The sequence below is a fragment of the Nicotiana sylvestris genome, chromosome 8 (genome assembly GCF_000393655.2).
Source record: "Nicotiana sylvestris chromosome 8, ASM39365v2, whole genome shotgun sequence".
NCBI classification, from domain to species: domain Eukaryota; kingdom Viridiplantae; phylum Streptophyta; class Magnoliopsida; order Solanales; family Solanaceae; genus Nicotiana; species Nicotiana sylvestris.
This window is the reverse complement of record NC_091064.1, coordinates 159254112-159270435: the sequence shown is the minus strand read 5'-3', so window position 1 is coordinate 159270435 and position 16324 is coordinate 159254112. Positions and strand designations below refer to the sequence as shown.

Here is a 16324-nt window from a genome sequence, read left to right as displayed (position 1 = left end):
TTTTCAAAGGCCAATATGTGCTGTCACAATTTTGAAGGAAGTGTACATATAACCATTCTCCGTAATACTATTTAGAGATTTGCATGTAATTACATAACTCAAGATATTTTTGTCTTAAAACTTTGAATCGAAAAACTAAAATTCAGAATGCACTAGCTAATTCTTAAATAGCAACCCTTTAGATGACTACCTAATATCATTTCTACCATAATTTCCCACCACGAAAGACGTTTTTACCCCTTAATAAATAAAGGAATGCTAGTAAATATTTTTACAAAACCATAGCTCGAGGAATGCAAGAAGACCACAAATTCGTAGGAGTGTTATGAAAAAGTTTCTATTCAGGTGTATTTGTTACGAAGGAAACCGTTTTCGAGGAAAATAATTTTCATATTTTCCGGTATTGGGTGATAATACAATTTAAATTAAGAAAATCATTTCAGGCTGAGTACCTTTACAACAAAATTAAATGAGCATGCACTATATATATATATCATTCTCCCGGAGCATATATATTATCTTTCTTCAACTTCCTGGTCAAGACGATCAAAGGTGGAAATATAATTTGAAGTATATGCGCTTTGGATTCTAATCTTTTTTAAATTACTAGGTTCTAAATTAATAATTTATACATATACAATGAATTTTTTAGGACAAATACAGTATTTGAACCAAAACTATTGGGTTCATCCGAACACATGGCCCACAGTGACACTCTAGCTTGGCCCCTGAGGACGATTATATTGACAAATGAGAAGAAAATAAAGGAAGTTGAGAATATTGAAGAAAGCAAGTAACCAGTAGTAATAATCTAGATGACCCTTGTTAATATTACTTGACAACCAGCTAATTTCACCTCCATATGAAGTAACACTATCCAAAACATTCACTATAAGACTCCCAAAAAAGCCAGAAACAGCCATCCCAAGTGTGAAAATAGCCACAACAAAACTAGACATGCTTTTGGGAAGCTCAGAGTAGAGGAACTCTACCAATCCAATGGCATTGAAAGCATCAGCTAGTCCAAGAAGCACATACTGTGGCACGAACCACATAGCCGACATGTCTACTGATGCAATATTTGGTCCATCTTGAGGATATATATCTTTCTGATCAATTGCTATATGCCGCCTTATGGCTTCTGTTATCGCTGAAATTGCCAGCGCTGCAGAAGAGAGTACTAAACCAATTCCCATACGAAGAACGGGGCTTAAGCCTCCTTGCTGTCCGGTATGTCTAGCCATTAGTGGCACGAAAACACGATCATACAAGGCAATCCAAATAATTAGAGTGATTACCATAAAGACAGAAAATGAGCCAGCTGGTATTTCAAAATCAGAGAAGAAGATATGTCTATTCATTGTCTGTATTTGAAGTGTGGAAAATGAGAATTGATTTAAGCTCAACTGAACCATTATGTTGGTGGACCATATAGGTACAACTCTAAGAAGAGACTTCAAAGATTCAACTTGTTCTACGCTACAGAGTTTCCACGGATTTGAAGCGGATCCATCACGATTTATGTCTATTTGGGGATCTTCAATTATGCAAGCTTTATCTAAACACCTATAGATACATCAGTGAGAAAGTTATAGTGTTAGCTAACGTAGCTACTGCAGTCAAACATCTCTATAACAGCCTCATTTGTTCCGTATTTTTTTGGATGTTATAGCGAAATATTGTTATAGATAACATAGTATGAAAATTGGTTCCATAAAAAACATGGCTTTTACAATTAATGATTGTTATATAGCGATGTTGTTATAGAGAGGTCTGGCTGTAGTTTACTTATAATCTTGATTTAACTAGGACTAAACATAGGGTACCCTTCTAATGATCATACCTGAAGCTGTTTGTTAAGGCCTGAATTTCAGAATCGGGCGAATGATGATAATAGTTTCCACAATTAGCAGAGTGAAGATTGATATTTCTTTTTCTAACAGCAGCAACAAGTACTTGAAAGAATCCGGTGAACAAGCTTTCACTAGCATTTACTTTAATATAAAGAGGAGAGCCCAAAAGGAAGGCTGAAACAGAGAAAAGCATAAGGATAGCAGGAATTCCAAAACCAATTTGCCAACCAAAAGCATCTTGAATATACACAATTAAGGTTGTCGCGACGAGTGTTGACATTCCAATAGTAGCATAGTACCAGTTGAAATAGCTTTCCATAATCCTTTTATTTTTGGGGTTTTCTTTGTTGTCCAATTGATCAGCACCAAAGGCTATAGAACAAGGTCTAACGAAACCAGCTCCCACAGCAATAATCCCAAAAGAAAACAATAACACAAAGAATTGTGCTGGTGTTGGTTTGTTGCATTCATTGATTTCAAACTGATCACAAGGTAAAGGCCTCAGTGGCGGAATCATGGTTGTTAACCAAAGAATAGTCATTCCCTATGAAAACAGAACATATATGTCTCAGAAAACATACAAATAATTCAGCTGAAATGACAAATAAACTTGAAGAATAGAGTTAAGGGACATACAAAAAGGCTGGAGATGGATCCAATAGCAACAACCCTAAAGCGACCGAAGAAAGAATCAGAAACAAAGGCACCCAAAAGAGCCAATCCATGGGAAAGAGCAGACCATATATTCAGTATGCTTGTAGCTGTTACAGCTTCTAAATTATAACCTTTCATCAAGTATATCACCATGTTTGGCTGCAATCCATAACTTGCCACTTTCTCTAGTGTTTCGTTCACTGCAAAATTAGAACCACCCACAAATATGATTCTTGATATAAGAGTTTAAAAAAATAAATAAATAAATAAACTAACAAAAATAATTATTTTGCATCACCTATGATGAAAGGCATGGTTTTGAGGCCACCCTTTGTTGGAGATTTTGGAGAATAATCTATCAAGTTCTCTTCTTCTTGGATAGTTGCCATTTTTATTTTATTTTTGTAACTATAGTTCCAAAAATTTTTTCCAAAATTTTCTTAGATATTTTTCAGCAAAGAGTGAAGAAAAAGAGATTGCAGTAACACCAGAAATGTCACTCAAGATAGAACTTAGTGCTTTGGCCCCATTGTGGGGCATCTAGTGTCAAATATCTGTTCATTGAAGAGACATGGCATTTTCAGTTTAGAGAGAATCACAAATAAAGTAAGCACTTTTTCATAATTCTACCAGTGTGATAATTGTTCTAGTTGTAGTAGTATTCAAGTGATCTTCATCAAACTTTTGACTAAGAAAATTTTATTTTTATTTTATTTTTCTTTCCAGAAAAGCTACATGAAAAAAAATAAAAAATGAACACTCTGTAATTTTTAAAATTGAAGCTAATCTGATTGTTTAATATAAAGAAACCAACAAGTATGATCATGTGTTTCCATGATCATACATTATTAAGTTCCTCATTACATGAAAGTGAGGATTTGGCAATATTTATTTAGTAACCATTTGAAATAGGATGAAATTTAAAAATAGCCAGATTTACAACCCGTCGTTCAAAAATAGCTCAATTTCAAAAGTAATCGAAATTTAGCTACTTTTCATGTAAAGATAAATCTGAGCGAAAATACCGTTCAAAACCTGAAAAATACGCCAGTATATTATGTTGGAGTTCCAGCATAAGTATACTTGAACTCCAGCATATTATACTGGAGTTCCAAGATAAGTATGCTGGAATCATAAGTACACTAGAACTCTAGCATAATATACTGGAGTTCCAGCAAGTATACCGGTCCAGCATAATATACTGGAGTTTGGAGCACCGGTGCTCCAGTCTCCAGTATATTATACTAGAGCCAACAAAGTATACCGGTCCAGCATAATATGCTGGAGTTCATACACAGGTGCACCGAACTCCAGTATATTTTGCTGGACCGGTCTCTGTTGAAATAAAAAAGTGGCTATTTTTTATTGACTTGGTAAACGCTGACTATTTTTGAATGACCAGTCCGAAAACTGGCTATACCGTGCTATTTTTACTTTGAAATAGATGGCTTCCTCCTAATGGTATTGTAACTGTATTACTAACTCGGTGCTTTTATATTATATCTTACAATTCCATAGAAGCCTAAGAATCAGCCTGCAAAATCACAGAAAAATAGGCCAAGTTTCAAAAATTAAACATTAGGAACATAAGAATCTAAAATCACATTTATAAACGTGGACGACTTATATAAAGTCTCATAACCATAAATATAGCAGTAGAAAAAAATATGCGAAAAGAAAAAATAAATATAATATTAGGATATTTATAATTTAAATTAATCGAAAAACTATTTTAAATAAATATCACTCAAAAAATTTATTGATAAAATTAGACAATTAAAAGAATTTTGAATAGTGGACAAAGATTCTATACTATTTCGATGAATTATGTGCTAAGTGGCATCACTATAACAAAAGATTCTATACTATTTCTCACATTTTTGTGCTGCAATTTATAATTTATTTATATTTAATAGTATTTTACACAAAAAAACAAGAAAAAGGAAGAAAAAAAATAAATCATCCAAAAATTCAACCCCACGACTGATGTTTTTTCAAAGTTGTGCTTGGAACAACAATTCTAACCTACCTCCACAATTTATTCTTATTCACGTTTCCTATGCAAATAATTGTTTATGTGGTTTCTACTTTCAAGTATCCACATTAAGCCAAGTGACGACCTAATAACAAATCACTTCGCATTGCTCAAGACAATTAGCAATATTTGGATAAAATAAATAAATAAAATATATAATTAATTAATTTAAAATTATGTGGTAAATTTTGCTAATATGGTTGTGAAATGCGGCATTTCTAATTACATTAAACGTGAAAGGTTTTTCTTAATGATTTTTGTTGCTAAGTAATGTGAAAGTTAGATGTAACTTTGTAACTATCAACACAAAATCTGCAAAATTACTCAAGTGGTAAAATGCTTCAAAAATTAATTTAACATTTAAATTTCAAAAGATAAATAATTAACATTATCCTAGGAAATACCTAACCCCAAAACTCACTTCTTAAAAACAAAAAGATAAAAAAAAAAAAAAAAAAAAAAGAACTATTGCCCTTAACTCCATCACCAATATCTTCTTATTAAAAACCTATTATTCTTAGAATTTATATCTGCCAAACTATGCCAACAAATATCAGCATTCTAACAAACGGTTATAATCGGTACGAAAAAAATAAATCATCCAAAAATTCAAACAAAAACAAGAAAAAAGGAAGAAAAATATAAATCATCCAAAATTCAACCCCACGGCTGATGTTTGCCCAAACTTCGGCTTGGAACAACAATTCTAACCTACCTTCATAATTGGTTCTTATTCAAGTTTTCCTATGCAAATAATTATTTATATGGTTTCTACTTTCAATTATCTACATTAAGCCAAGTAACGACCTAATAATAAATTACTTGGCATTGCTTAAGACAATTGGCAATATTCGGATAAAATAAAAAAATAACATAATATAATTAATTAATATGGTTAATTTTGCTAATATGGTTGTGAAATGCGGCATTTCTAGTTACATTAAACGTGAAAGTTTTTTTTAATGATTTTTGTTGCTAAGTTATGTGAAAGTTAGATGTAATTTTGTACTATCAACACAAAAATCTACAAAATTATTCAAGTGGTAAATTCTTAAATAATTAAATTTAACGTTTAAATTTCTATCACGACCCAAAAACTACAAGTCGTGATGGTACCTAACTCAACCCGCTAAGTAAGCCAACTAATAGAAAAATACAACTCAACTGAGATTATAAGAAAATAGAAAATAGATAACTGAACATTTACGAATTTACCCTAGACCTGGTAGTACGAATCACGAGCTTCTAAGATTTGGAATTTCAAAACTAATACAAATAAATACATGTTCTGTTTGAAGGTTACATAAACAGATTAGCAATAACCTAAGCCACCAATGACAAGTGGCAGCTATATCCAAATGCACGAACATCTTCTGAACCAGCACCCGACGTCACCAGCAGCTCCAATCCAAAATCTACACGCAATATGCAGAAGTGTCACAACCCAGATTTCTCATCCTCGGGAGTCGTGATGGCGCCTACTCGTGAAAGCTAGGCAAGCCAGCATTATAAATTCACTAACTCTTTTATTTAGCCCTTTTTAATAATTTAAATCAACATGCGATCAACAATAAAAAATTAACGATAAATAAACACATACGGAAGACTTAATCTGATGACTTAGCCAAAAACAAGTACGACAATACCAACATACACCTCTACCCGGAACCGGTGTCACAATATCACGAACCTTCTACGAATACTCATACAAATGTCTCGAAAGAAAGGTACAATCTGTCTCTGAAGTAGATGAAAACAGAATATAAAGATAGAAGAGAACGTCGGGCCTGTGGACTCTTGCAGGACTACCTCGGGATCTCTGACTGGACTGAAGGCAGCCACCCAAAGCTTTGGTCCAAAAGCTGCCGCTCCGGGATCTGCACATAGTATAGAGTGTAGTATCAGCGACCCCATGTGTTGGTAAGTGTCTGGCCTAACCCCGGCGAAGTAGTGACGAGGCTAGGACCAGACAACCAAATAAACATGTGCAGTTATGTAATATACAGCGGAAAGTAAAACAGAAATAAGCAAGTAAAGATGGGAGTGGGACATGCTGTGGGGGAATATCATTTACCAACAGTGAATTAAGAGGAAACGTAAAGAACAATTTAGAATTTACAGCAAAATAATAAGAAACTCGTAGCCAATCTATAAGCACTTCGTATTATATTGTTGCAGCATCAACCCGACCCAAATCATAATAACATTGTTGAGTCGTGCAACCCGATCTATATCATTTATCATTGTTGTGGTGTGCAACCCGATCCAAACATAATATTGTTGCAGCGTGCAACTCAATCCAATTATATCATTGTTGCGGCGTGCAACCCGATCCAAACATAATATTGTTGCGACGTGCAATCCAATCCAAATATAATATTATTGCGGCGCGCAACCCGATCCACATATACATTTCAACACCAATCACAACGAGAGTCCCGGCAAGGGTATCGACAGTATAAGTAAATACGTCCCGGCAAGGGAAAATCAGCTATAACCAAACATGTTCCAACATCTAACTACTTCAACTAGCACACATACTCAATCATAAGTAATTTCCACGAGAATAATCATAATCCTTGCTCAACACAGAGAATCAACAACTTAGGCATTCATAGGATTTATTAAGAACACAACAATTTCAATTTAAGACTCGTGGTCATGTTTGACACCAACGTATAGATACTCGTCACCATGCCTATACGTCATACTCGACAAGTAACATGTAGCAAATAGGACACAACTCCTAATCCCTCAAGCTAAGATTAGACCAAACACTTACCTCGAACTTCCACGGCCAACTCAAGCCTCAAACACTACTTTTCCTTTTAAATTTGGCTCCAAATCAATTATATCTAGACATAATCGACTTAATAACATCAATAAACGCTAAATGATCCAATTCCAATGCTTAATTATAGATTTCCTATCATTCTTTCCAAAAAGTCAAAAATTGACCCCGGGACCGCATGGTCAAAACACGAGGTTCAGACCAAAACCCGATCACCCATTCACCCACGATCTTGAATATGCAATTAGTTCCAAAATCTAACCCCAAAACAAGGTCTACATCCCAATTATGCAAAAAGCCCTAACTCTACCCAAATCTCTAATTTTCTACCTTTAAGAACATGATTTAGCCCTAAAAATCTAATTGGTATTAATAGAAATTGAAGAAAATAAGTCTAAGATTACATACCTATGAATTTGTGGTGAAGTTCTCTTTCAAAAATTGCCCAATTTGGAGTTTGGAAGAAGAAGTTATGAAATTTTGGTAAAATCCCGTTTTTGCTTCTGTTTTAAAATCACTGGGCAGACCTTCATCGCGTTCGCGATGGGTCTGTCGCGTTCGCGATGGGTCAGGCCTAATTAACCATCGCATTCGCGATCTCAGGCTCGCGTTCGCAGAGCTTTGACTCCTCGAGCCTTCGCGTTCGCGGGCCAGTGGCCACGTTCAAGTAGAACAAAAATCTCCTTCCCCCTGCCCAGGCCCAAAGGCCTTTGCGTTCGCGATAGCAGGTCCGGGTTCGCTAAGGGAAACACCCCCAAGGCTTCGCGTTCGCATCCTGTTTCTCGCGTTCACGTAGAAGGAAAATTCCTTCAACCTGACTTACCCTTCGCGTTCGCGAGAGTCCTTTCGCGAACGCGAAGAACAACACACCAGAACACCAGAAACTGAAAACCTGCAACTCTTTTCTAAGTTCAAAACCTTCTGAAAGTCACCCGAGCCCTTGAGGCTCCAAACCAAACATGCATACCAACTCAAAAACATCATATGAACTTATATGTGCGATCAAATCGCCAAAATAACCTCTTAAACAATGAATTTAGCATAGAAATCTAAGAAAAATCTCAAAACTTTCAAAGTATCAATTTTCACAACTACAAGTCCGAATCACCTCAAACGACTTCCGTTTCTTACCAAATTTCACAGACTCCTCTTAAATCACATATAAGACCTGTACCGGGCTCCGGAACCAAAATACGAGCCCGATACTATCAAGGTTTAAACACATCATTTCCAAAAACTCATAATTATTCCAGAAAATAATTTTCTTTAAAAATTCATTTCTCGGGCTTGGGACCTCGGAATTCGATTCCGGGCATACGCCCAAATCCCATATTTTCCTACGGACCCTCCGGGACCGTTTACCCAAAATGTTGACCAAAGTCAACTTAAATTCATTTTAAAGTCAAAATTCATCATTTTTCATAGATTTTCACATAATGGCTTTCCGGCTACGCGTCCGGACTGTGCACGCAAATCGAGGTGATGCTGAAAGAGGTTTTTAAGGCCTCGAAATGCAGAATTTATTTCTAAACAAGTGATGACCTTTTTGTTCATCACAAGAAGTGCAGTATCAGTACAACCGATCCCATGTACTAGTAAGTATTTTGTCTAACCTCGTCGAAGTAGTGATGAGGCTTTTAGTTAAAAGATGCTTATTGTTATAACCTGTACATTAGATTAGTAGTAAAGCAGTTTAAAGCGTAACAGATAAAGGTATTATATACAACTCGGCGAGACAATCAACAATTACTAAAATGAACCACAGTAGAAGATTTACGATCTTTCCTAGTATGAGAAGTATATCCAAAATATTAAATCACATGGCACGGTAACACCCTTCTTGCTTTTATCTCATTCTCACCATGTATAAATAAATTTATGTACAATTCAATTAGTACAACAACACCTTTTGTGCGTTTAACTCATCCTTCCAAATAAACGTATAACATAACCAACCATATGACAGAAACACAATAATAGAAATTACAAAGTAGGAAATATGCAAGTAACAACAATGGACCAGGATATATATGTGAACAATAGTAAAGGACTAAACGGAAAGCATATGGGTAATAACAACAATTGGAAAGTAAGGGGGTATCAACATCAATTAACTAGTATATTGGAGGCCTAAGTTCAAATATGACAAACAAGAAGGAAACACATGATCTTTACAAGTTAACAAGTAAAGGCATGAATGACTGGCATGATGGAATGATTAAACTAGGTTGCGACAGAATAAGTATGACATGAGTATAATTTCAACGCAGGAAATAGGCATGGAATATGCAAGTTAAGCAAGTAAAAGACATGGAAAACACAACAACAATTGAGATAGAGGTCAAGTACAGGAAAATAACAACATATCACTCAGAATATTTAATTGCGACAATAACAGCTCAAGGGAAGGGCACAAACGTATACACAGAAAACAAATATCTCATCATAATGCATGTCTCTCGTCCTCACCTGCACGGAAATACCCTTCGTGCCATGACCTCACAATAACATACAAGCATATCAATATAAATGAAATGGCACGGCATCACCCTTCGTGCTTTTACTCTCAAATGATATGAAACGGCATCACCCTTCATACTTTTACTCTCAATAATATGGCACGACATCACCTTTCATGCTTTTACTCTCAACAACATGGCACGGTATCACCCTTCATGCTTTTACGCTCAATAATGTGGCACGACATCACCCTTCATGCTTTACACTCTCCCTCACATGATAATGTATAAACAATGGCACGGCATCACCCTTCGTGCTTTACACTCTTCCTTACCAAGCATATGTATAACAATGACAAACAAGGCAGGAAGCATAAATGACATCAAGGAGAGTGTTTTAACGAATATTTCAAATAATTCCCAATCACAACCTTCCAAGTCAACAATGATTCAAAAACCTTCAAGAACTGTATTACCCAAATACTTCCACAAATCTCACAAATGATCCACAACACAATTATATAGTCTAGTATCTCAAGAATATCGTCCGTAGTAATGTAGTAATAATTTTGCATTGAGATAATCGAATTAGACACATCAATGTATTGTCATGACCCAAACCGATGGGCCGCGACGGGCACCCGGTACCTTACTCAACCAAGTACCAACATAACGTATCTTTCTTATTACATCATATACACATGAAATACGGGCTTAATAGGCCAACATGATCATTTATAAACTCAAAATATGGACCGACAAGGCCGTACAATCTTTCACGTACACGACATATGTCTATAAGCCTCTAAGAGTACATAAATGTCATAAAGGTCGGGACAGAGTCCCTCCATACCAAACAATACACGTCTAAATCATACTAACCAAACACGCAACACCGAAGCAAATGGAGCGCACCAACACCTTCCGCTGAGCTGATAGCCTACTTGGAGGGCTCTCGACCTGTCTATCTGGACCTACGGGCATGAACGCAGTGTCCCCGGGCAAAAGAGACGTTAGTACAAATAATATACCGAGTATGTAAGGCACATAAATAAATACATAAGAGACATGAAAGACATATAGAGTACATGACTCAACCTGTAAGTCTGAATAACTTTGTAAATCATAAATTACTTTTAGCGTCATGCATATGATTATGAATGTCATGTCGTGCATAGGTACATGTTTTATAACATCATCAGCCTCTGAGGGCATCCCATAATATTATATCGGCCACTGTAGGCAAAATCATCATCGTATATCAGTTGATCAGGTGGTGGTTCATATATAACGCCATAACCTTGCCCATATCCCATATACATATATACATATATATATATACACACACACACACACATATATATATATATATACACACGTATATAACGATGTTTGAATCATATTTCGGCCATTGTGGGCAACATCATCATCATATACCAGCTGATCAGGTGGTGGTGCGTATATAACGTCGTAACCTTTTCCCATATCCCATATATATATATATATATATATATATATATATATACACATACACACACACACATATATATATATATATATATATATATACACATACATATATACGCATATATAATGTCATCTGGTCACTGGTCAATGCACATGAATGCAACGCACGAGAAGTACATTAACTTAATATTTCAGAGCTTCATAAGACCATTTTGCCTTTGAGTAATATCATAAAGTAAACTCTTTTAAACTTTCATATTTTTCTGAGACCCGTGAACAGATGATAAAATATTATGACACACGGAAATTCAAGAACATAGATATCTCTAATACTTCTATGAATAGAGTCATTCATGGAATTTGTGCATTTGCACGTTTCGTTCGTATCGTGTGGATCATGCTAAAAGAAAAAAGGGATAGCCTTAACTTACCTGAGTCGTTTCTTGTGACATCCCTGTAACACAGATGATAGGAGAGTACTCTATATTGCGATATAGTGTCTTGTTGAAACTCACGGACCACAATCTCTAGATATATCATTTCTTTCATGTCCTTTGTTAAGGAAAAGGAGTCGAATCCGTTATGTGGATGAATGGTAACTTGATAAGCTCTCTTTGACAAATCCAAGTAAAACAAATCAACACGTTGTGGATCGAGAACATGGCTATCAGCAAAGCAAAATAGTTTCGTTGAAGCTACAGCTTTGCCAAAAGAATCATGGATAATTTTCAACATTTTCATTATATGTCGAATTAGCTGGGAAGTTGATGTAACCAAACTCCAACGTCAATGTCTTGTGTTGGAAATGAAATCCTATAATTGGAATTGGAATTGGAATTGTACTCTTTAGTTCCCAACTCCAAGGTCTTGTGTTGTTCACACATTTTATGGTGAGTAATGAAGTTGTTTGTTGTGTTCCTTAATATGCCACCTATATGAAATGACTAATGAGTTATCTAAATTTTAAAAGGGGGCAGCCACATGGGGTGGGATGTTTAATCTTATCCCCTAGCTTATTAATTAACTAGGTAATGATCCGTTACCCGATAATTAATCAATTACCCGTATAATTTAAAAATTAGCTCAACTTAATTAAATACTACTCTCTTTCAACATACTTTGTACACCTTACTATCATGGCTATGTAGTACCTTGTATGGCACTAGTCCATAAATACCGGGTATTTTAGTTCGGGTCGTATTTTATCCCAAAATGCCAAACTTTGACAAAATTCGTTTTCTTAGACTTGCTCCCTCTTTCACTTTTTATGAATTTACTAATCACATGTGAAATAGCATAATCTTTATAATCCTCAAATAATCTTTTCCTTGGACTGATGTCAATTACCTTACGACAAATTCAACGTAAAATACTGCATGGGGCAACATCGTCGTAACTTATTACTGCGAAGCATAACATCGTCGTAATATAATACTCTGGAACGTAATATTGATATAATATTGCAGGGCATAACATCATTTCCTCCTTTGGAACATTCGTCCTCGAATGTTGACTGATGCTCTTATCATTTTCATGACTTATAGCTCTTGTGAATACCTTAATACTCTTCTTTCCATTTAAGCAGTTGCTCTGTGAATAAATCCAAAGTCTAGGGTATTCCCCCCTTTTGTATTTTTGATCATATCATGACCTATGGTCGAAATCTTCCTAATCTTGCAACTTCTATTTCCTCATGTCATACAGCCTGTATGACCCTGGCTTTGTAGGTGCACTTATGCGATTCATCTGTCCTTTTTCCTTTTATATTTTAGTCAATCTGTAGGCCTTACTTTGTATATACAAGGCTTAATAGGATGCCTCTCTGGGACTTTATAGGTATACCGAAGTCCTTTGCTCGATACTTTGTAGAACTTGCGAATATGGTCATATCTTATTTCATAGATCTGGTTACCCATCCGCATGACTTTACTGCATTTACATGGGTTATACTACATCATAATTTTTGCTTCAATCTACCTTTGCTTAGGTATGCTTACCAAGTTCCCAGTTACTTTTGTTGCCTACCTTTTAGGTATAAATCTCAGTCCTTTAATGCCCCTTCATTACCGTTCGTCTTAAGAATCATGGCCTAATCTCATGTCATACTTTGTAACTTATATCTAACCATTTATTCACCTCAATGTTGATCTATAATCCTTTACTTGAAGATTTGAAACTTCTTACATAATACTTTTCCCCTAGGGCTTACGTTACATCAAGGAATATTTGAAGTGATTCCCATAATCGTATTTCATAGTGTCTCAATGTGATTTATCTTATAGGGTATATTGATTTTGTGCCGCCATCAAATTTTTTTCTCTTTCTCTTCTTCTATTTTCTTTTTTTTCTTTCTCAACTCATTATTCAAACGAAGGCCCAAACGTCATCCTTTATCTATCACAATTACACTCTTATTCTACTATTAGGGCATCATTCCATCTCTTCTAAATGCTACTTATGAAGAGTAACTCCTTTGAGTCCATTCAGACTATACTGAGCTTACTATAACATAGAGAAGCCATTAGCTCCCTTGTTTTCATGGCCTAATCCTGAGGACTAATCCATTCTCGTCACCTTCTCATTGCCCTTTCTTATCCGCATTCCTGTCTTCCTAAAACCTTGTCGCTTTACCATACTTTAGCTTGTGACTTATATATATCTATTTATACTAGTCGTAATCTTCCTTCAACTTGCTTAAATTTCCTTGTGTTATTTTAGAACACCAAGCGAGACATCACATCATATCTAACCATTCTTTACTTTCTTAACTAGACCTCTCGATACGTAGAAATCATTGACTAGAAGATATGCCACTAACGATGCTGCTATCATTCTTGGATATTGAATCCTCGTGCTTCTCCCCCTTTTATCCGAAGTATGAACTATTTACGATCTTCTTCCTTTGAGTATCTTGTATGTTGTTCACCTTTACCTTACTTACCTTAAAATCTCGCATCGTATCTTCTATCTCTCTTATGACCTCCCTTCCACTTAGGTGGAATTCACGTCCATAACTTGAAGCTTTATTATAATACTTGCACCTCTGTTACATACACAATCCCGTGGGAGTTTCATACTGACTTCTTATGAGAGTGGTACCCTTCTAACTGGCTTTATCATAGAGCCGTTATAGAACATGGTTGTTGTGCTATCTCTCTTGAACATATGATACTAAGAGTGATTCTGTCATGTTCTCAAGCACAACTTCTATAATATTTCTAGGTCCAATAATCAGACTCCTAATTTACTTGAGTGATGTAATTCTTTAGTTTCCTCTTTCTTCTGATCAGCCTTTACGTAGGCTTAAGCTATATTCCGATCTGTGGCTCATGGTATCAGTTATTACCTTAGCCTTTCAAGGGCATTATGGAATATCCATGGTGCAATCTTCTAACAATTCAATCCTTTGTCTATGCCTTGGGCTCAATTCTTTCTTTTAACTTATATCGGAGTCTTCTACGGCTGTATGATTATTAACAAATATGCTTCCTGCATAACGCTCCAAATTCTTGAGTGTATCCATAACGTAATAACTCAGAATAATTGATCGAATAATTCCTTTCGTTCCATCTCAGCTTTATTTAAACGTGTGCAATTACTTTTTCGGTTCTTTCTACCCCTTGTTGCATCATACTTAGCTTATCTTAGTGCCCACATGTGCCAGAGTTTTCATACAACTCATATGATTTCGAATATTACTTTTAATTCTTACTTCCCGTTCATTAGCAATGGTAGGTGCCACTTTCCTTTGGAATGCTTACAATGTTGTTGCGAGATTGTTGTTACACGGCCATTTCCTCTTTAGGTCATTGTGCTTAGGTTGAAGCCTTCCTTCTTATTTCCTCAGCTAGTCTTTCATTGTAGTACTTGGGGAGAACCCTTGATTCTCATAAAGTTGTGAGCTTATTACGGACCTTTTTGATGTCCTTACTTGCCTATAATCATCCGTAGTTGCTTACTTCCATGCCCTTGTACTTGTATGGTTGCTTCTGAACTGATATTTTGACTGTCTTCCCAGTGGCACTCTTTTTTATTTCTGTAGCACTCGTACGTTACCTTTTTAACTTCCCCAACTCTTGTTTGAATATATCTCAAGTATTATAATGATATTCTTTGAAGCTGAATTCTCCATGTTGGGTTCTACTATGTTTACCTTACATGATCTGATGGCTCGTCTGTAACCTCCTATTTAGCCATAACTGGGATCTTCCTGACCAATTACTAACTACTCTTTGGCCCATTCTCATATCAATATTCCTCGTAATCTTTCTTGTGTTATTTTCTTTGTCTTAACTTACGTCTCGCACTGGCTCCTTATTTATTAATAATAGCTCGGGCAGAAACCCTTACTTCCTCTCCTTGACGTCGTGCTTGCACAATATTCTTGAATTTTAGCGTATTTGTAAGATTTGGATAAGTGTAATCTCATTCCTCTTTCGTTTATCGCATTCTTCCTTTACCATTCCATAGTCACTAGAGCCACTTAATTCTATCTTAATGCCATATTACTCCATATTCCCCCCTTTAGGAGTGTACTAAAAGCTAAAGTCACGAGGATCTACCTATAGATATTTTACCTCTTCATCTCTGGCATCATTTCTCAACATCAATGATCCTTACTCGCCTTGCGGCAATTCTTCTATACCAAGGATGACAAATTCCCTTACTTGCGAGGGTGACACTTAGCGTATCTGGCACATACAGTCTCTTAAGATTAACTTTTCTCACATTGCTTGCTCTAGGGAAGCATCTCCCTGAATGACTATTCTCTGAATTCATCGTGAATCTTTCTTCTATGGTCCATTATATTACCGCCGGAATGAAATCTGAAATTCCCATGATGCCGAGTATTTTCCAATCATTCAGTCCCTAATTCATATTTAGTTTATCTTATTTACCAGTCCATACTGATTTCTGTTACTATGGGGATTAACTCTCCCCTCCGGTAGTCGCGTTGGAATCACGAACTTATTTCTCGAAATGAGGATATAACCTTATGACCTATACTCTTTCGTTGTCTTAAGGACCATCACCTTTCGTCTCTTCCTTCATTGTACTATAGGTT

The 16324-nt window shown here is 35.8% G+C and overlaps 1 protein-coding gene across 2 annotated transcripts; it reads right to left on the bottom strand.

The window, feature by feature from the left end:
- Nucleotides 1-580: 580 nt before the first annotated feature.
- LOC104235173 (protein NRT1/ PTR FAMILY 1.2-like) lies at nucleotides 581-3016 on the bottom strand. Of its 2 annotated transcripts, none has more exons than XM_009788871.2 (4): nucleotides 2806-3016; nucleotides 2490-2707; nucleotides 1844-2397; nucleotides 581-1236 (listed from the first exon to the last, which is right to left on the bottom strand). In XM_009788871.2, the coding sequence occupies exons 1-4, from the start codon at nucleotides 2894-2896 to the stop codon at nucleotides 717-719; spliced, it is 1383 nt and encodes a 460-aa protein (XP_009787173.1). In that variant the 5' UTR covers nucleotides 2897-3016; the 3' UTR covers nucleotides 581-716. The 2 variants fall into 2 exon arrangements, with proteins under 2 accessions (XP_009787173.1, XP_009787172.1); XM_009788870.2 differs by having other exon boundaries at nucleotides 581-1566; nucleotides 2806-3014.
- Between the last annotated feature and the right edge of the window lie 13308 nt (nucleotides 3017-16324).

Coding starts and splice junctions, on each gene's coding strand:
- LOC104235173 (XM_009788870.2), bottom strand. CDS start 2,896: ATGGCAACTATCCAAGAAGAAGAGAACTTGATAGATTATTCTCCAAAA. Junction 2,398..2,489: donor GATCCATCTCCAGCCTTTTT/GTATGTCCCTTA, acceptor CTGTTTTCATAG/GGAATGACTATTCTTTGGTT. Junction 1,567..1,843: donor GCCTTAACAAACAGCTTCAG/GTATGATCATTA, acceptor ATGTATCTATAG/GTGTTTAGATAAAGCTTGCA.